We start from the raw sequence: 21,976 nt of genomic DNA, 5'->3' as shown, positions 1-21,976 counted from the left end.
GGTGGGCATCTAAGGAGTCTTCGATTATATATTAGAAGCATTTAGTTTAGACCCCATATAAACATCAAATCCATATATCACAATCATAATTATAAAAGAAAGTGACTGGTTATTTGTCCACTATATGATAAATATATTCTATCAGTAAACAAACACAATAGACCCCAACTTGAAATAAAGATTAAACACGGGTGGATATCATATAATGTGTCGTTTTTCTGGCATGAATCTTTCCATTCTCAAGCCTAAGCATCCAAGGATATACATTGGCGACCATTTAAATTATATACCACAATCTTATCTTGTTGAACACTCTGGCCCTCCCTCCTAATGTTTATATATTGCAGCATCTTGGAAGAGTAATCCCCCATCACACTGGAACCATTCATTGTTTTCATCAATAGTCAATAGAGTTCGTGGGTGAAAAGTTTGAAGATGTTGTGTAAGGAAGGGCTTGTGTTCTTAGCTCAAAACTACTTTGACCCTACAGTGGCAGCACTTCTCTCCATAGCTATTTTAGCGTTGGTTTCGAAAGTTTGCTGGCGACAGAGGAGCAAGAATGTTGGAGGAATTCCTGGTAACTTGGGGTTACCTTTTGTAGGGGAAACCTTCTCTTTTCTTTCTGCTAATAACAGTACCAGAGGATGTTACCACTTTGTCAGGCTCCGCAGGTTGTGGTAAGTGGTTCTCTCCCTTATGGTGATTATGGATATTCTTTACACAAGAATTATTGTCAGTATGACTTATAATATTCCCTTAATATGATTCCAATTTTCCACATTCAAAGCCATCAAGTTTGGACCCTTTTTCTAAATTTTAAAATTGATGTATTTTAGATGATTCCTTAAGCGTTTAATTTGATAATTTTAGAACTTTTGGCTACAAAACTAGACTTTGCTTATCATCGCCTATGAGTCAACTCCATTGATTTTCTACACTTACACTATTGATGTGGGTTGTATGGGTATTTGGGAAGGTAGATACACATACATATATACATAGATAGATTAGCTTATACATCCCAGGCAGTTTAGAACATGGAATTGATGACTGTGGTGACACTAAACCAGGCATGGTAGGTGGTTCAAGACAAGGCTATTTGGAAAGATACATGTGTTTGTTCCAAGTGCAGAAGGTGCAAAAGCAATATTTGCCAATGATTTTGTCCAATTCAACAAGGGCTACGTGAAATCCATGGGAGATGCTGTTGGGGAGAAGAGTTTACTATGCGTTTCCCATGAGAATCACAGAAGGATTAGACGTCTTCTAGCTGATCCTTTCTCCATGACTTCTCTGTCTAATTTTGTCAAAGAATTTGACGACATGCTCTCCAAAAGGCTAAAGAAACTAGTAAAAGATGGGAAAAGTTTTGTACTGCTTGATTTTAGCATGAAGGTTACAGAAATATAAAAACTTAGTCATCTTTCTCAAACTTGTCTGTTTGACTTGGGCAGCAAACATATCTTATTTTTATGTTATGTGGTTTGCAGATAACATTCGATTCCATGTGCCATATGCTAATGAGTCTAAGAGATGAATCTACACTAAGACAGATTGAGAAAGACTGTATAGCCGTCTCTGATGCCATGTTATCTTTCCCAGTCATGATTCCAGGAACTAGGTACTACAAAGGCATCAAGGTACAGTCAGAAGCTTCAAGATATAGGCATCCCAATTGTACAATAAAATTTAATGAGGAGCTTTTCGCTTAATTCAACTTTCGAAACATATATACTAATTACCAAACCAACATGTTGAGCAGGCACGAAACCGACTGATGAAAAGATTTAGAGAGATAATTTCCCGACGGAGGAGGGGAGAGGAGTCACCCAAAGACTTCCTGCAGTCAATGTTGCAGAGAGATTCATATCCTTCAAATGAAAAGCTGGATGACTCAGAGATAATGGATAACCTATTGACATTGATAATTGCAGGCCAAACCACCACAGCCGCTGCTATGATGTGGAGTATCAAGTTCCTGGACGAGAACAGAGAGGCCCAAGAAAGGCTACGGGTAAGATCCAGAACCTGTGAAGTTACTTTGAAAGAAAACTAACAAACGTTAACCATAATCCACGGCTCTTCATTCTTTTCATTCCAAAGACTCCTGTGAAGTGAATACTAATAAGTAATACCCATTTCAAATCTCCAGGAAGAACAATTGTCAATTCTACGAAATAAGGAAGATGGAGAATTGCTTACCCTTGAAGATCTTAACAAAATGTCCTACGGTTCAAAGGTTATAAGTAGCCTAAGTCTATTCCTTATTTTTTAAGGAATTCCATGCACAATGTACGAAGTGGCCATTGACAACTTAAGTCATGTACATTGCAGGTTGTCAAAGAGACGTTGAGAATGTCCAATGTTTTGCTGTGGTTTCCTCGTGTGGCACTAGGGGATTGCAGATTAGAAGGCATGTTTCTCCTGTTACTGTCATTCTCTCTCCTTTTGATATTTCACTCGTTGAAGGAAATTTACAAGATTCCTGTTGAACTATTTCTGCTGCTAGAATAATAACATGTAGATAGGTATGAAGAAAGGCATTCTGTTTATAGGTAAATAGATAGAAAAGGATGCCATGTGGACTTGATGTGAAGATTTCGAACAAACTGATTCAACAGAGGGAACCGAAAATCCCATCCAACTCATTTTGCACGTGATATGCAGGTTTTGAAATAAAGGAAGGATGGCATGTGAACATCGATGCAACATGTATTCATTATGACCCAGATTTGTACAAGGACCCCATGCAATTCATCCCTTCCAGATTTGATGTATCTACACCACAACCTATCACTGTTTCTTCTTGTTCTTTTTTCCTTATTTGGCTACTAAACATATACTATTGTTCATGTAACTATGGGGCACAACTCCAGGAAATTCAAAAGCCATACAGTTTCATACCTTTTGGATCTGGACCCAGGACCTGTCTAGGCATTAACATGGCCAAATTAACAATGTTGGTCTTCTTGCACAGAATGACTGGAGGGTACAAGTGAGTTTGTACATTCCATAAGCAGCAGGCATTTCATCATGTTCCAAGATATAATTCAGAATTTACTGTTTCTCCTTCTTATCCTTATCATAATTCTGTTACCTTTGTATTGTTTAGGTGGACGGTTGATGATCCAGATCCTTGCCTTGAAAAGAAGGCACACATCCCTAGGTTGAGAAGCGGCTGCCCCATTACTTTGAAGACCTTGTAAGATGGGACATAAGCATAGATGTGAGAACTTCATCTCAGGTATAGATACGAGTGGCGAGATTCTAATGTGGTAATGAGATAGGTTAAATACCTTAAAATGTGAGGAAGCAGGCGGATTATATGCATTGCCATGGCTTCTAATTACCTACTCTTTTCTATGCTTCACATAAAAGCAAATCAGAAGAGAAAAGACAAAAGGGAACTTTGCAACACTGCAGTGGGAAGGGAACGAAGAATTATTACTGGAGTCTATACGAAATTCAATATAATTTGAGGGAAAAAAAAATTGAAGCAAGAGTTCCTACTTGTCATGCACTCCATAAGATCCGGTTACCTGTTTGGTTTGATTTTGCACACCTATAAAGACTTCTCTCCCTGGATTCTCCATCAGTCTGACTTCGTGGTTTATTTTCTACAGAACATTGAAGTATATTTCTTTTTAAATATTCCAATCTCTATGGTTAATATGTGTGTAGTGCTTGATAACGTTTAATTTTCAATATTATATAATATACACGTCACTTTAAACTTGTACAAGAAGAGGACACTGCATAAGAAAGGAAATTTTATAAATATTTATATAGAAATCTTCTCGTGTAAATAACCATAAACTATAAAATATTTTGTACTTTATATACATTTCTAAAGAAAATTGACTAATTTCCAAAGAATCACAAGTCTTATTGATTGTATTTACAGAAAAATAATTGAAAACTAGGAGGTCGTTGTTTCTATTCCTGAGGCATAGGAAGTACGAGAGCTTGACAATTCTAAGCCTAAAAAAATCTTGGAATATCTTTGGATGGCTTGAAGTTGAGGGGATGAGTTTGAAGGGTAGCATTTTCATCCTCTTTCCACATGTTAATAGTTGTGTCGGCTTCACAAGTTACAAGCCTAGACCCAGTTATGTCGTAAGAGAGAGCACAAATACCAGCTTCACTATCCAACGAGCCAGGCTGAGCAATTGTATGTGATTGTTGAAAGTTATAACCAGTCTTCCAGTCCCAAAACCATAAACTACCATTATCACCCCCAGTTCCCATAACACCCTTCTCATTGACATCCATCGCATTGATTATAGTCTTCTGCTGAGAAAGCATATTGTGCAAAAACTCCCCTCTGGGGAGGTTAAATTTATTGATATTATCCGATGAAGCAGAAGCAAAGAGACTGTGCTCTTTAGGATGCTGTGCCATTGTTCGACCAGATTTCTTATGATGTATTAGAGTTGTTATAGTCTTTCCATATCTAAGGTCCCAAAACTTAATAGTTGAGTCATGGGAACCAGTCACAACTTGTGGATCAGTGGGTCGAGAAAAAACCGAGCAAACTGAGTTATCATGGCCAGAGAGGGCATGAACTTGCACCTTACTTCAAATGTGCCACACTCGGCAGACAGAATCACGTCCCCCAGTAAGCAAAATATCAATGGTTGGATGAAGAGCCAGACAATAAACACCGCTGAGATGACCAGGGCAAAAACGGACTACCTTGTTCTGTTCCAAGTCCCAGCAATTGACTTGTTTTTCATCACAAGCCGAAAACATGTATGTATGGTTGGCGCTAACAGCAAGACCTCGTATTTGATCAGTATGGCCTGTCAATGTGAGTTTTAACTTTGCAGTTGCAACATCCCACATCTTGATGGTACGATCTGCTGAACCAGTACAAAACCACATATTACTGGGATCAAATGCAATTGACCTTACACATCCTAGATGACCACTTATGACCCTATAATTTTTCTATGGAGCATGATAATCCGGATGTGGCCGCTTCCTTCCAATTCTTTCCATAATTGCAGATGTTAACAATAAGATGTTCTAAAGCAGTCTAATCTATTCCACACGCGAACCTCACCAAACGACCTCGAAACCGCCGGAAACCGCCTTAGAATGCCACTGAAACGGAGGGATTACTGTGCGTATTCAGTCCGCACCGCCGCTGCCTTCGCCGGAGAAGAATAACGTCGCTCGTTCGTGGATAACGTTGTCGCTGCACCGCCGCGTAAGAAAGAGCGTCACGAGGTGCCGAATCGCCGGAGAAGAAGGAGAAGGGAAGAAAGAAGTTGAGTAGTAATAGAAGTTACATAGGAAATCGTGGATTCCTCCAATAAATAGGAATAGAATTTGATTATTGAAGGTCAAAGGTCAAAATATAACATGAAGGGGATAGTGGAAAAGGATTAGGGCTTACGATTTTTACCACAACACCGTCTTAATATAAATTAAACATGAACATCCCTATTTTTACTCACTAAATTAAACATGAAATAGATTTTATACGTATAAATATTTGTCAGGGCTATTTGTGGATGCCCATTTGAGTTCATATTTATCTCAATGAATTTCATCATTATTTTCTTTTTCTTTCTTCTTCCTATTATTAATGTTCTGCATTTTTACTTTATCATAAATATTTTTAATTGAATCATTCATCATCTTAACAAAATGTCACCACATTTCTTCAACCATTTCACTTTCAATTCCTTCGAATTTGGAGGATCATCAAGAATAAATCTCCATTTTCACTATTTCTTACAAAAAAATATTGCAGGAAAAAAATCTCCATATATACTTTTCCAAATATTATTAACATTCATTAGATATGTGAATTCAACTAAATAGAAATATAATTTACAAAATGTTACGTATAAATATTGCACTTAATATAGACAAAATACTATTATTTATATAATCAATAACCTTACTATATACTTTAACCGTCATCGATCTTATAATAATCTAAAGTGTTTGTCAAAGTTGATTATCAAAGAGGATTTTTGTTGAAGTTTGTAATTGGAGGTAGTGGTCAGAGTCTGAAATTGGTCACATGAAGGTGGTATTAGAGTTGGTTGCCAAAGTTCTGTTGAGTTTGATGCCCTAAATCTCGTAGGATCTTATAGTTTATGAATGTTACGTACAAACTCATTATTTATTTAATAAAATATATGATATTTTATTCCAATTTTTGTTGCATTAATCACAAACCAATAAACAAAGTTCCATGGTTATCTCGTAACTTAAACATGTATATAGAGACATACGGATGGATCATGTTTTAAGTGATAGATGGATAAGGTTGGATACCTTATCCTGGTGATACTACGAGTATGGCCCGCTTTGTAGATGTTACAATTTTTGTAAAGTGCTATAAATGATCTAATCCTGATCATTCATGTGGAGACATGTGAGCGGGGATATCTTATACAAAGGAGTTTGTATAAGACTGGACCACAAAATGAGTAGTCTCATTATATAACACCGTTTTTAATATAAAATTCCATTTCATTATTGTATATGATCATTTAGAAACGTTAAGCTATCGTGTAGGCTCTTGGTTTGCTATGCGATAAGCAATATACACAAACGTGAGCGAATGAATGACCTATCGCAAAATGAAAACTATTTTCATTTTATTCTTCAGTTACGAAAATTGAATGCAACCTCCCAATATCACACAGTTACGGAGAAAATGTCGACACAATTATCCTATAATTATCCAAAAATAAATAATAAATATAATCATATTATATTCATTAACCTATGGTTTAATATCACATCAAATGGAACATATGAACCATAGTCTTTTCTCCTCCACTCGATATAAATCATATTTATATCATTTTCCTCCAAATAATGTATCTCATACATAATGTCAATCATATCATATATAATCGAACTCTCTATTGTCAATGTAAACACTTCAAACTGACCCAAAAACTTATTCTCAACTTGAATCCATTGAGCTACCAAGGGGACCTTATGGACCTATGACTCAAGCTCCAACGATACGTGAATAGCTGATTAAACTCTTTAGCCATGAAATCCACTATCCGTTAACTGCCAGGCATTCCATTAAAGACCGACAGCTACACTTTTCTCACCACATATATATTTATTTGTCCATCGGATATAAACAATCAACAGTATGATAACCCTTCACAGATGCTCGTAAGTACAACTGGGCCAATTTACCGTTTTGTCCCTATAGTTACATCTAACTCCTTAAGTACCACTGATCCCTTTAATGAACAATACAATATAGTCTTACTATATGGGACACCTCTCGGGCTATGAGAAGGTATGTGGTGCCACATCGTTCAAGCTCCGAAATCAGCCCTTATGGAAGCAATCTATCTACTTACCCCTGCTTCGGGTAAGGAGTGAATTTCATCTTGTGTAGCTGTGTTTCCAGCTCCCAAATTAGACGAATCCCCAAAATGGTAGGTTGAGTTGACAATCTGGACACTCGCACCCATGCAAATCAAAGGATCGCCCTCAAAGGCAGGAGTTCCCAACTCACTCAAGATTGAGGTCATGTTACCTATGGTCATCCTAGTGAAGTGAAGTCTCTGTCATGAACAATGTTATATAAGAAGACTATAACGCTTCGTATTTCGATCTTATACAAACTCTTTGTATAAAACGCCCCCGCTCGCATGTCTCCACATGAATGATCAAGATTAGACCATCTGTAGCATGTCACACCACTTATAACTATTCTACAAAGCGGGTCGCATCTGTAGCGTGACTAGGATAAGGTTTCCCTCATATATCCATATATTACAGACCATTTTGGTTATCACTTAAGACATGATCCACCTGTATATCTCCACATACATGCTTAAGTTACAAACGACAACTAGGGATCTTAGTTTATTGGTTTGTGGTAAAGAAAATAAAACATCCAATGTTCATAGACAAAAGTGAAGAAAATATCATATATTATACATCACAACCATTTGTTCAAAACTATGTTTACAAACTACAAGACACGAGAGTTTATGGCATCATCCCCAACAATCTTGCACTTGTCCTAAAGTGAGTGGGGTGTACAAATATCTAGTACAAAACAATAAACTAGGGCATTAAGGCCCAGTACAAAAATATCTCTCATTTGCCCTAGTTCAACTGCGACCAATCCCGTAGACCCATGCTCTGAAGGTGACCCTCAAACATTGTAGTTGTGAGAGCCTTCGTAAACGAGTCAGCAACGTTGTGCTCTGAAGCATCTTCGTGACTATCACGTCCCCTCGATGCATTATCTCGCGGATGAGATGATACTTCCAACACAACTATTGTCATAATAGACGGTGATGGGCCTAGACATGTCTGGAACCACTTCTAGATCTGTCAGGAACTTCTGGAGCCAAGTGGCCTCCTTAGCAGCTTCACAAGCCACTACGTACTCGACTTCCATCGTGGAGTCGTTGATGTACCACTGCTTAGTGTTTCACCACACTACTGCTCCTCCGTTAAGAGTAAAAATTGACCCTGAAGTGGACTTCCAAGAGTCCTTATCAGTCTGAAAGTTAGAATCCGTGTATTCAGTAAAGATAAAATCCCTAGTTCCATACACGAGCATGTAGTCCCTCTTTCTCTAAAGATACTTAAAGATATTCTTAACTACGGTCTAGTGAACCTGACCTAGGTTAGACTAATACCTGCTGACTATTCCCACAGCATAGCAGATGTCTGGTCTAGTACAGAGCATCGCATACATCAAATTGCCAATGACAGACGCATATAGAACCCGTCTCATCTCCTTAATCTCTTGAGGCATCTTAGGACACATTTTACTAGACAAAGTAACTCCATGCCTGAACGACAGTAGGCCCCTTTTGGAGTTCTACATCGAGTACTTGAGCAACATCTTGTTAATGTACGATGCCTGAGACAACGCTATCACTTTGTTCTTACAATCCCGAAAGATATGTATACCAGAACAAATTGAGCCTCTCGCAAATCTTTCATTTGAAATTGGGTTGCTAGTCAGTTCTTAACTGTAGTCAGTATTCCTACATCATTCCCAATGAGTAGGATATCGTCTACATACAACACTAGAAAAATTACTGAATCGTTGACGATCTTCTTGTAGACACAAGGCTCATCAACATTTTGGTCAAAGCCATACGATTTGATCGCAGTATCAAACTAAATGTTCCAAGATCGAGACGCTTGTTTTACCTCATAAATGGACCGATTCAGTTTGTAAACTTTTTGCTCTTGACTTTGGGCAATGAATCCCTCGGACTGTACCATATAAATGGTCTCCTCAAGATTGCCATTCAGAAAGGCAGTCTTGACGTCCATTTGCCAAATCTCATAATCATAATAAGTGGAAATGGATAAAGGGATGCGGATCGATTTCAACATGGTAATAGGCGAGAAAGCTTCCTCATAATCGACTCTCTCCACCTAGGTATAACCCTTTGCCACAAGTCGAGCCTTGAAGGTTTGCATCTTCCCATCAGTACCCCACTTCCTCTTGTAGATCCATTTGCAACCTATATGTCTTACCCCATCAGGCTGATCTACAAGATCCCATACTGAGTTGAAGTGCATCGACTCCATCTCGAGATCCATGGCTTTGACCCATTCATCCCGATCCATCCTCCATTTCCTTCCAATAAGACAACAGACCCTCTACGTTGCCATCGTCTGCCATAGCCAGGATTTCTGTGAAACCCAGATAGCAAACAGGTGGGTTCACAACCCTCCCACTGCGTCGATCCCTCAACTTTTGAGGTGGAACTGACTTACCAGATGAACTATCATAAAAAACTCTTGTTGATGAAGCAGGCTCTTCAAAAACTCTTATTGAAGTTTCAGTAGTTTCGTTGGAAAGCTCACGTAATACGATCCTACTACGTGGACTGTGCTCCCTAATATGATCCTCCTCCAATAAAGTAGCGTTCGTAGAAACAAACACTTTGTTTTTCGACGGATCATAAAAGTAACCCCCTCGTGCACCTTTGGGGTAGCCTACAAAGAGGCACAAACTCAACCGTGGTTCCAATTTATTTGGATTGGACTCAAGCACATGTGCTGGACAACCCCATATGTGGAAGTGACGTAAACTAGCTTTATGCCCATTCCACAACTCCAGAGGTGTTATCGCAACACTCTTGGAAGGAACATAGTTGAGTATATACTTTGCAGTCTCCACTGCAAAACTCCAAAATGAGTCTGGTAAGGAAGCATAACTCATCATCGATCGAACCATGTCTAACAAGGTTCTGTTCCTCCTCTCTGCTATGCCATTCTATTTAGGTGTACTCGACGTTGAGAGTTGGGAAATGATTCCATGTTCTATCAAATAGTCCTGGAACCCCGAATCCAAAAATTCTCTACTTCAATCCGATCAAAATGTCTTAATCCGTCTATCCAATGTATTTTCAACTTCCGCTTTGAACTCTCTAAACTTTTCAAAGGATTCAGACTTCTGTTGCATCAAATAAACATACCCATACCTCGAGTAATCATCAATAAAGGTGATGAAATACTTATAGCCTCCCCTGGCTTGCACATTCATAGGACCACAGAGGTCAAAATGTACTAACTTTAGAGGCTCTTTGGCTCGATAACCTTTTCCAGTAAAAGGACTTTTAGTTATCTTACCCTCAAGGCAAGATTTGCACACCGGTAAAGACATCTAACTCGCTTAGAAGACCATTCTTCACCAACCTCTCAATCCTATTGAGATTGATGTGCCCTAATCAAAGGTGCCAAAGTTGGGCATTTTCTTTTGGAGAAACCCGTTGACGTTTATTTTGAGTTATGGGAATTTTAAACACCTCTATGTTTTAGAGGGAACTTAATGCTAACGACCTTAGCACATACAAGTTATTTTCCAGTTTTGCTATACAGATCTCAACTCCATCTTTATGAATAAACATTTTATTCCCATTAAATTCAAGAGTATATTTACACTGCAACGAGCACTTTACAGAAATTAAGTTCCTCTTCAACTCAAGAACCATAAATACGTCTTGTAAAATAAGAAATTTCTTTTGTAAAGTCAATTGAACTCCTCCCACTGCCATAGCTGAAACGACATGCCCAGTGCCTACTCGCATCGTTATCTCACCAGCCTCCAGCTGCTGCCAGGATCTAATCCCCTGAAAAGAAGAACAAACATGATTAGTGACACCTGAATCAATAATCCAGTCAGAATCATCATTCTCCACTAAGCAAGTTTCCAAAACTAGTCAATCGCATTTACCTTGTTTTGACTTAGCCTTGGCCTTAACCTTGGTCGTCTTCTTCTCCTTAAGCCAGCAAGGACAATTCCTCTTTCAGTGTCTGTCTTGATTGTAGTGGAAACACTTTCCCTTATCAACCGGCGTCAGACGCCTATTCCACTGGGCAATAGGTAGTGGGTTAGCAGCGTCTTTCCCTTCCCCTTACTACCCTTTTTCTTCTTCCACTTTCCAGTGTAAGGAGTCGAATGTGCAGACTCCGTTCCTAAGGTCGAACCTCGATGGAACTACTTTGAAGACAAGGCAACATTTGCCTCACCTCCCCTCTTCTCCTTACTTTTCAGTAATGATTGATATGTCTGCAACTCGTTGAGGAAAGTTGTAAGGGTATAATCCACTTTGTTTAGAATCGCATTGCTGATAAAGTGCAGGAAGCTTTCCGGCAACGAATGCAGAATAATGCTAACCTATCTGCCCTCATCGATCCTAGACCCATTCATCTTCGCCACATTGAAGTAGACCATCATGTTAAGCACAAGTTCTCGAACAGAGGTGTTTTCCTCCATTTTGGAGTTGAAGATGCATTTCAGAGCCTTATGCTTGAGCTATCCTGATGGTTGTCTGAACATCCTCCGCATGGACTCCATGATCTCACGCGCTGAGACCATGGGCTCATGCTTCTTGACCAAAACGTTGTTAAGACTGACCAAGATATAGCCTCGGGCCTTCTCGTTCGCTCGTGTCCAATGCTCATAAGCATCGTGAACATTTTGAGCAGCATTAGGAGGTGTAATAGGAGGACACACTCCTTTGTAAGGACAAACATGAGATCCTCGACAACAAGTATAGTCGTGATCATGTGTTTCCAACTAGCGTAATTATTGCCAGTTAGTTTGTTGGCGCTAAGTAGAGCAATTATGGCCATAGTCATTTTAAAACTTTTTTGAAAATAGAACAAACTTTTATAAGTCTATGCTTAAACCACGTTTTAACACCAATTTTAGTTTTCGCAAAATAGTTACCAAGTACCCTAAGTGATAAGACTTCTATTTCGCAATGATGCCCCAGCAAGGCAGGACAAATGTCACCCGTGGGGTGATTAGATGCCCCTTCACTGGGATGAGACACTCTCAACCATTAGGTAGAACCAACTCTTGGAACTGCACCTAACAGTCACCATTCGTTCGGTCCAGAACTTTTAACCCTTAACAATTTCGCATAAGTGTAACCCCTCGTTTTCGACCCCAGAGTCCTGCCCTAATGCACCCACCGTAGAGAAAAAGAAGATTAGGACAAAAGACTAAGTAACCTTATCCTATATAGGAGATCAGATAAAGAAACGTGCAAAACTTTCATCCTATAGGGGGACACTCCCAGGGTGCCTCGAGGTGATGCACATAAACTTTATCCAACCTAACGAGAGAGATCGTGGGATATGCTGTCGCACGTCCCGCTCCCACTTACTATGAACATTTTCTCCATCCACCTTGATATTGACCTACCCAAACACCATCCTTTAGGGGGACACTCCTAGGGTCCCACAAGGCCGAGGATGGATCTCACAATGTGGACAATAAAGGGAGAAACACGAGAGGTTTAAATGAAGCATCAGATACCCCAAGTACCTCCCATTGAATGTTCTACCTAGGGGTTCATTAGCTTAGACCATCCGGCTAATGATTTTAATCTGTCAGTTTAATCCGCTAAAAAAAAACTCTTGTCTTTGAAATCAAATAATTTCAAGTAGTCACATTAAACTCTTTAATGGACTGTCCTTAAATTTGCATGTATGCATCAAATCTATCTAATTCACCTTTCCAAGTAGGTTCCTAGGTAGGGGTGTTCCGTTTCCATCACCTTAAAAATCCCAGCCTAGACAGAACCTGCCTTAGACAAAAGGTCTCTTATAGATAGATTTGCTACACTTTAATCTTTTATTAGTCAATTTAATCCTATTAAACCGATTAAAAGATTAAAGCCTAGGTTGCTAATCTCATTAGAATTGAAATCTTAAGTCTATCTCCACCAAGTTTTAAAACACTTTTAAAATCATGATTTAAACCTAAGTTGGCATGCATGTCTTCCTTATTGATTTTATTTCTAATTTCCTTATAACCTTTATAAAAGAACCAACTAAAACCTCATTGCCACACAACTAGGTATTTATAACACTTATAAATTTAACCTATGTGTTATGCTTTATACAATATCCATTCATTACTATACATAACTTTTATATACAAGTAACAAACCAAGCACACATGCTCCATACACCCTTATACTATAACACTTATAATATAAAGATGATGCATGTCTATGCTTTATGCATGCGTAAATATAACTCTTATATTATATAATGTACGAGCATGCTCTTACGTAATTTAAATCATGCTTCTCTAAATCATAACACTTATAATAAAGAGATGATGCATGACCAATGCATAACCTAAGGTGGGATTTCTTCTATATGGCATACCATATGATATATAAGCAAACATACATCCTATGTACATTCACAAAGATTAATGGACCTAGATGAACCGCCTCAAAAACGGAAAAAAAATTCTATCTATTACATTTTCCATCGAGCAAACTGGTTCACAAGCGAAACGGGTCGTAACCGCCTGGGCGAAGCTCTCCATCGTTTAGTAAACGCGGTCGGGTATACGATCGTTTAGCTACAATCAAGTACCAATAACTATGCGATGAAGCATGAGGTACCCGATCGTTTAGCGCACAAGACAAAAACATGCAAGTTCTATATGATCGTTTAGACGACAACGTAGTTGTGAAGCACGGTCGTCTGGACGATCACTTAACAAGCAATATGTAAACGATTTACTCCATGATCGTGTAGTCACCAACTAAGCGATGAAGCTTGCTGAGTTACATGATCGTCTAGTGCGCGCGCGACAACCTGCTCCCGAGTATCCGATACTCAACGATCGTTTACCTCATCATCTACACGACCCGACCAACTCTTGGTCATCTTCAACCTCGAAGAATGGCAATTCCTTGCTACAAAGCTTCTTCACGAACGACTCACAGACTCAAAAACTTTGAAATTACATACTTGATAGCAAGTTAATAATGCCAAAAAATGTAGGGGCCTTTACAATTAATTTCAAATGTAAAAGAATTTAAACAATCAGAGGCTTCATCTCAGAAACTCCATTAATCCACATCCACAAACTATTTAATGCTTAAACGAGCAGACATGCTTTTACCCACCGAGAAAGTAAATGTTATTCTTTGCAACAATGAATTTGGAATATCAGAACCTGACTCTGATACCAATTGAAGGAACTCTTATCAAAGAGTACCTCTGAGTGGGAGCGAGATTGTTCCAAACTCATTGTGACAGAATTAACGCATTCACAATCAAACAGAACAGATATGCATTATACAACAAATTACTGGCATGCTCTGAAACTTAAATGACAAAGAGAAGAAATACGTTGAAGAACCCTTCTTCACTGAAAACTTGTTTTCATCCAACAAACTACTCATCTCGCTCTTCGCTGAGAACGTCCAAACAAACGTCCACCAAATCGTCTACCAACGAATGGACTCCTCATGAACACAGCAGCAGGGAGAACATTACCACTTAGAACCCTCGATATTCTCGGTGTGAGAATTCAAGAGGTGTGGGCCTTGTTGGATTTAGTAGAGGGAAGGAAAAAGGAAAATCGTATACCACGACCAAGAAAATGGGAGAAGGCAGGTGTCTATCTTATAGACGATGCTTGATCGTTTAGGAAGAGGTACACGATCGTTTAGTAAAAAGGTCGCGATCGTATAGACGATTGTTTAGTAAACGCTAGGGTGCCCGATCGTTTAGGAAAAAGTTAGACGATCGTTTAGCAAATCCTATCCGATCATTTAGTAAACAACACGCATGTATATGATCGTTTAGAAACGTTGAGATATTGTGTAGGCTCTCGGTTTGCTATGCGATAGGCAGTATACACCAAATGTGAGCGAATGAATGATCTATCGCAAAATGAAAACGATTTTCATTTTATTCTTTAGTTACGAAAACTGAATGCAACCTCCCATTATCACACGGTTACGGAGAAAATGCCGGCATAATTATCCTATAATTGTCCAAAAATAAATAATAAATATAATCATATTATATTCATTAATCTATGGTTTAATATCACATCAAATGCAACATATGAACCATAGTCTTTTCTCCTTCACTATATATAAATCATATTTATATCATTTTCCTCCAAATAATGTATCTCATACATAATGTCAATCATATCATATATAATTAACCAGTTTAATCATATCATATTTAATCAAACTCCCTCTTGTCAATTTGAACACTTCAAATTGACCCAAAAACTGATTCTCAACTTGAATCCATTAAGCTACTTGAAAGAGTTAAACAACATGTAGCGAAAGTATCAAGGATTCATAAGCATTCTAATTCACTAATTTTTGCAAAAACTAAAGCATTCTCTTCTAAAAAATGGGTTTTCAGAACATACCTTTGATGAACTCTCCAAGAAAACGTTTGTACAGCTGCTGTTTTTACTTGATATCACTGTGAACCACCTCAAAGCCTTCCTTACTATGCTCTTGGAGCTTTAGGCAGAGTTGTGGGACTCAAGAACAGCTTGAAGATGTGAAGAAACAAGAAAAGCTCAAAGCAGTCCGACTGAAGAAAACAGTTTCTTCTTCAGAAAATTTTCTCTTAAAATTATGTATTCATCCTTTTCCAACAACTCCAATCTTTTTTATATATAATATGATGGACATGCAAAGAGATGGAGTGCATGGCTTGCAGCTCATGCTTGGAGAATCAAAGTAGATAAGATAATGGCTTTTGTGTGAGCATAAAGATGATGGTAATGGAGAAATCTCATTTTCCATTTTGTGCAACCATGCAAACGATTTTCCATTTTTCCTTTTTAAAACATAAACTGATTTTAAACCATTTTAATTGATTTTCTTAAATTAATTTCATAAGTTAATTTAATATCAAATATTAAATTAATTTTTGCACAATAATTATCTTTATATATTTAAATCATATTTAAATATTTATTCTCTTGTTCCGTTTAATTTGAACGTTTCAAATTAAATTCTCAAACTATCCTAAAACTTATCCATTTACGAGCTAGTAGGGGGACCTCGCGGATCTACAGATCATGGGCTCCAACGATTCGAGATTAATTGGCTAAATTCATTAGTCCGATCTAACCCCTATTCGTTAACTAATGGGACACTCCACTAAAGCCCATAGTTGAACTCCCCTCACTGTAGATATATTATGTCCACTTAATAACCATAATTAGTAAGTTGATCCTTCACAGGTTGTTCGTAATCACAACTAGGTCAAAAATACTATTTTACCCCTGTGATTACATATTGTTTCTTAAGTTCCTACTGATTCTCTAATGAACAATTCTGATTCATAATCTCTATGAATCAAATCCTTTCTCTATCATGAGAAGGTGAGGCCTCGTTTGTTCAAGACCTGGAGTTAGTACTTACGAGAACAACCTATCTGCTAACCTTAAATAGGGTAGGAGTGAATTCCATCTTGCAAAGCTATGTCTCCAGCTATTCATCCGGTCTTATCCCCAAAATGGCAAGCTTATTGAGCAGTGTTGTTGGACTACTCTCACCATTTGCAGATCAAAGGATAATCTCAAACAAACAGAAGTTCATAGCTAGCTTAGGATTAAGACCGAGTTAACCTAGGTTATATAATATAATAAATGAAATAGTCAATTTTAACAGTAAACGGTCGTTATAAAGAAAAGTGACTATTTTCGTGGTCTAGTCTATATGCAAACTCATTAAATAGGATGCCCCCACTCTCATGTCTCAACATGAACGATTTGTGGATCACATCGTTTGTGGCACCTTACAACTTCTTGTAACAACTATAGAGTGGGTCGCATCCAATAGTGTGAAGGATCTCTTACCGAAGAGTTCCATGAGCACGTTCGGATCGCTTCGATCTCACAATGATCGAAATACAACAATATACATTCAAACGCACAGTTATGCAAATAAATCTTAATTAACGGCATGCTATGAACAAGATATAATAAGGGAGAGAGTGCCATACCAGTTGAAGACAATCTTCAAACTTCAAAACTCAAAGCAGCGAAAAACCCCCACGCGATCTACCAACACCCAGCAGAAGCATCGACTGTAGCAACATGAACAACCGCGACCACGAACGTCGTGGGGATGACACCACTAGAAAAGAGCCCCGGGTATTCTCGAAGTGAGAACCCAAAGCATGGTCTTTGGTGAATTTGGTAGAGGAAAGAGAAAGCACGAATCGTGAAGGCGATAAGTAAGTGGGAGGGAAAAAGGCGCTATCGCATAGCACGATGCTTATCGTTTAGGAGACACTACATGATCGTGTAGATTTTACTGAACGATCGTTTAGGAAATGGTATACAATCGTTTAGCAAACTCGGCACATACTACGATCCTTTAGAAAAGCTATGCAATCGTGTAGGAACTAGTGTGCAATCGTTTAGGCGCGAGGTGGATGATCGTATAGGCAGAGAGTGACTATCGTATAGGCTTTCGAAATGCTTAAGCGATCATTTTTTATTCCCCAGCGCGATCTCTCTAATTTCACTTTGGATGAAGGATCAAAATGAAAACTATTTTCATTTTAATTCATTGGTTACAATAACCGACGCTGCCTCATTAACCCACGTCCAAATGTGATTTTTGAGTTAATTATCATATAATTAACGAACTAAAATATTAATAAATATAATCATATTATTTTTTAACCTATAGTTTGATATCACATATCTACTATAGTATCTTCTCATTTACTTGATATAAATCATATTTATATCTAATTTCCTCCAAAATAATGTATCTCATACATTTAGCCAATTATATCATATATAATCGAACTTCCTCTGTCAATTTGAACATTTCAAATTAAACCAAACGCTGGTTCTCGACTTTATCTAAGCTACGCAGGGGACCTAATGGACCTGTGGCTCGAAGCTCCAACGGTCCGTGAATAGCTGACTAAACTCTTTAGCCACGAGATCCACCATCTGTTAACTGTCAGGCATTCCACTAAAGACCAACAAATGACTAAACTCTGTGTATAGGACGCCCCCGCTCGTATGTCCCCAACATGAATGATTAGGATCAGACCATCTGTGATAAATCACAACACTTGTGACCATTCCACAAAGTGGGCCGCGTCCATACCGTTACCAGGATAAGGTTTCCCTCCTATATCCATATACTATAGACCATTTTGGTTATCACTCAAGACATGATCCACTTTTATGTCACCACATGCATGCTTGAGTCACATACAGATAACTAGGGATTTTATGTTTATTAGTTTGTGGTAAAGCAAATTAAACAAGTAACTGAGCAAAAATACAAGATGTGAAGTAAATATTATATATTAACAACACAAGCGTTCGTACAAACTGTTTACAAACTACAGGACACGAGACTTTAGGGCATCAACCCCAACATAGTGTTACTAGGATGAGATACCTAATTTCATTCATATACTTATTAGACCATTTAGGCTATATACTGTCAACTTGATCATGTTTATGACACTACATAAAGTTACAATATTCAGACTATAGCCAGGGATGCGCTTATTGGATTTTCATAATAAGATTCATAATCAACAAGTCATTGTTATTAATAAAATTGAATGTTTAACACGAACTGCGAGTTCTAGGACATTCCCAACACTACCAAGGAGACCTTATGGACCTATGGCTTGAAGCTCCAATAGTACGTGAATAGCTGACTAAACTCTATAACCACGAGATCCACCATCCGTTAACTACCAGACATTTCACTAAAGACCGAAAACTACACTCTTCTCACAACAAATATATTTCTGTGTCCATCGGATATAACCAATCAACAGTATGATAACCTTTCACAAATGCTCATAAGTACAGTTGAGTCAATTTACCGTTTTGCCCCTATAGTTACATCTAACTTCTTAAGTACCACTGATCCCTCTAATGAACAATACAACATAGTCCTACTATGTGTGGACACCTCTTGGGCCATGAGAAGGTGTGCGCCACATCGTTCAAGCCTCGGAATTAGTCCTTAAGGGAGAAATCTATCTACTTAGCCCTGCTTTGGGGAATGAGTAAATTTCATCTTGTCTAGCTAAGTTCTCAACTCCCAAATCAGACGAACCCATAAAGTGGTAGGTGTTAGTCGGTGATCTAGCCATTCACACCCATGCAAATCAAAGGACCGCCCTTAAAGGTAGGAGTTCCCAACTCACTCAGGATTGAGGTCAAGTTACCTATGGTCATCCTAGTGAAGTGAAGTCTTTATCATGAACGATGTTATATAACGAGACTATAACACTTCATGGTCTGATCTTATACAAACTATTTGTATAGGACGCCCCCGCTCGCATGTCTCCACATGAATGATCAGGATCAGACCATCTGTAGCAAGTCATAACACTTGTAACTATTCTACAAAATGGGTCGCATCCGTAGCATTATCAGGATAAGGTTTTCCTCCTATATCCATATACTACAAATAATTTTGGTTATCATTTAAGACATGATCCACCTGTATGTCTCCATATACATGCTTAAGTTACAAACGACAACCAGGGAATTTAGTTTATTGGTTTGTGGTAAAGCAAATAAAACATCCAATGTTCATAGACAAAAGTGAAAAAAAATCATATATTATACATCACATTGTTCAAAACTGTATTTACAAACTATAGAACATGAGAATTTAGGGCATCATGCCCAACTGTAACAACCCGACCATTCAAGTACTCTGACAAAGACCATTACTACCAAAAGCACATTTTCATTCAAATATTTAGACCAATAAAGCATAAAATCAATGAACCAGTGAGGACTATTTCAAACCAAATTATTAAATTATTAAATAAGTCAAATAAACAAAACATTTAATCATGACCAACTAAAAACATTTTCGAAGAAAATTTCTAAAACAATAAAATATTCTGTCTAACAATAAATTCAAATTTCAAAACAACCGAATGACTAAAAATATAAACTAAGCGAAAGAGTTTTCGTTTGTCCTCTTATGGCTCTATCATGGGTCCCATTTATCGCTTGTCGGTCTGTTCCTATCATTACCTGAAAAACATAAAGAAAAAAATGATAAGTATAAAAATACTTAGTATGTGACCCACTACTGGGTCTTCTAGGTAACATGTTAACCTTCCTATCTAGGTATCAGTGTACAACTCATAGTATATCAATCGTGGTAAACCCGAAATGTCAAAAATCAATCGTAAGAGTGTTCCCAAAGGAACACACAACAGTCATAGGTGTGTATCCCGAAGGTACACATATTAGTCATAGTGAGCCTAAAGGGTCACAAATTAGTCATAAAAGTGATCCCGAAGAAACACATATTAGTTATGGGTGTGTATCTGCTAGAGATGTCCAATTTCTCCAAGAGAATGGGCGGGGATTCCCTGATTAAGCGGAAAATAGGGGAGGGAATGGGGAAAAAAATCCCCGTGGGGACGAGGAATGCATTCCCCATCCCCCCACCGCCACCACTCTGTTCCTCGCCTCGATTAGCTTCTACATATTTATTTAGTATAGTTATCTAATGTTATGTTATTATTATTATAATAATATAAATATACATTTAAATTTCAAATTTGATTATTTATTAGGAAACATAATGAGTATGTTTAAATTGAATATTTAAATTTAGATTATATATGTAAATATTTTGATTTATATTTATTTTTTTTACTAAAAAAATTAATTAACTTTTTTAGGCCAAAATTTGAGTAATTTATCTTTAAATTCAAATTGTTATATAAAACTAACCATAATAAACAACTTAATGATAAAGTTAATTATTCAATTGATTTAAACTAATTGGCTTTTTACAAAAAAAAAAAAAAAAAAAAAAAAGGTAACGGAAAATTCCCGCCCCGATCTCCGTGGGAAATTTCACGAGGATGGGGAATGAAATAGGGAAAAGGGACGGAGATGGGGAATGGCATCCCCAGCCCTGCCCCGCCCTATGGACATTTCTACCAGCTGCCGCCTCAGCCCCCAGGTTGGGCGATCTACTCGATCCACCATATATCGCTCAACCCAGTCTACGCTAGCCGTGGTCTCCACTGTCGAGTCACGCGTTATTCGTCGCACTAGTCACATATGTCAACTAGCCACACACTCGCATCCAGTAGTGTCTGGGCTTGTGTCGTCCTGTCGCGTGTCGCCAGTCAACTACGCCTCCCTACCTAATCCACTGTGTTGCTCGCCAGAATCTTGAGGTTTGGATAAGTTTTGGGTGTTTTTTGGGGCATGTTAATCGATTCTTAAACACCCTATTATGTGTTAGGTCTAATTTCATTGTTCTCATAGCATTTGAAGGATGATTTTGAGTTTTTGGGGGCGAAAGTGCACTGCCCAGTGGAATTACATTTTGTTTGGCAAAAGATTGATGACTTTTTTTATTTTGGGTTTTATATGAAGTTTTGGGGTTGTGGTTGATTACATTTAAGTTTTTTACTAAACTTGTTTTACCCATATGATGTTGATGTTGGATTTGGAAGGTTGGAATTGATTTTGGGTTTAACACACTTAACTTGGTTTATGTTTAGGATGAAGATTCAATTGGGGTTTGGAGGAGACTCGAGTCAAGTCGCACTTCGGATAAATTATTTAGAGTTGTTGACTTATTTTGAATTGATGGATGAAATTGGGCTATAAGCTTGAATTAGAATTTGATTTATTTTGTAGGTCCTAATTTGGATTTTT

At 37.9% G+C, this 21,976-nt stretch overlaps 1 protein-coding gene and 1 pseudogene across 1 annotated transcript; one reads left to right on the top strand and one right to left on the bottom strand.

The window, feature by feature from the left end:
- The first annotated feature begins 279 nt into the window (after nucleotides 1-279).
- Nucleotides 280-3,792, top strand: LOC120074361 (abscisic acid 8'-hydroxylase 3-like). The gene is made up of 10 exons (XM_039027458.2): nucleotides 280-677; nucleotides 1,071-1,395; nucleotides 1,491-1,640; nucleotides 1,763-2,014; nucleotides 2,153-2,239; nucleotides 2,335-2,413; nucleotides 2,668-2,774; nucleotides 2,877-2,995; nucleotides 3,113-3,244; nucleotides 3,379-3,792. The coding sequence occupies exons 1-9, from the start codon at nucleotides 436-438 to the stop codon at nucleotides 3,204-3,206; spliced, it is 1,455 nt and encodes a 484-aa protein (XP_038883386.2). The 5' UTR covers nucleotides 280-435; the 3' UTR covers nucleotides 3,207-3,244; nucleotides 3,379-3,792.
- LOC150037108 (pre-mRNA-splicing factor PRP46 pseudogene) lies at nucleotides 3,754-5,027 on the bottom strand (annotated as a pseudogene).
- Between the last annotated feature and the right edge of the window lie 16,949 nt (nucleotides 5,028-21,976).

The sequence above is a fragment of the Benincasa hispida genome, chromosome 3, assembly GCF_027475165.1.
Source record: "Benincasa hispida cultivar pf3 chromosome 3, pf3_genome.v1.1, whole genome shotgun sequence".
Taxonomy (NCBI): Eukaryota; Viridiplantae; Streptophyta; class Magnoliopsida; order Cucurbitales; family Cucurbitaceae; genus Benincasa; species Benincasa hispida.
The sequence above is the reverse complement of the archived record's forward strand: the minus strand, read 5'-3'. Positions and strand labels throughout refer to the sequence as shown.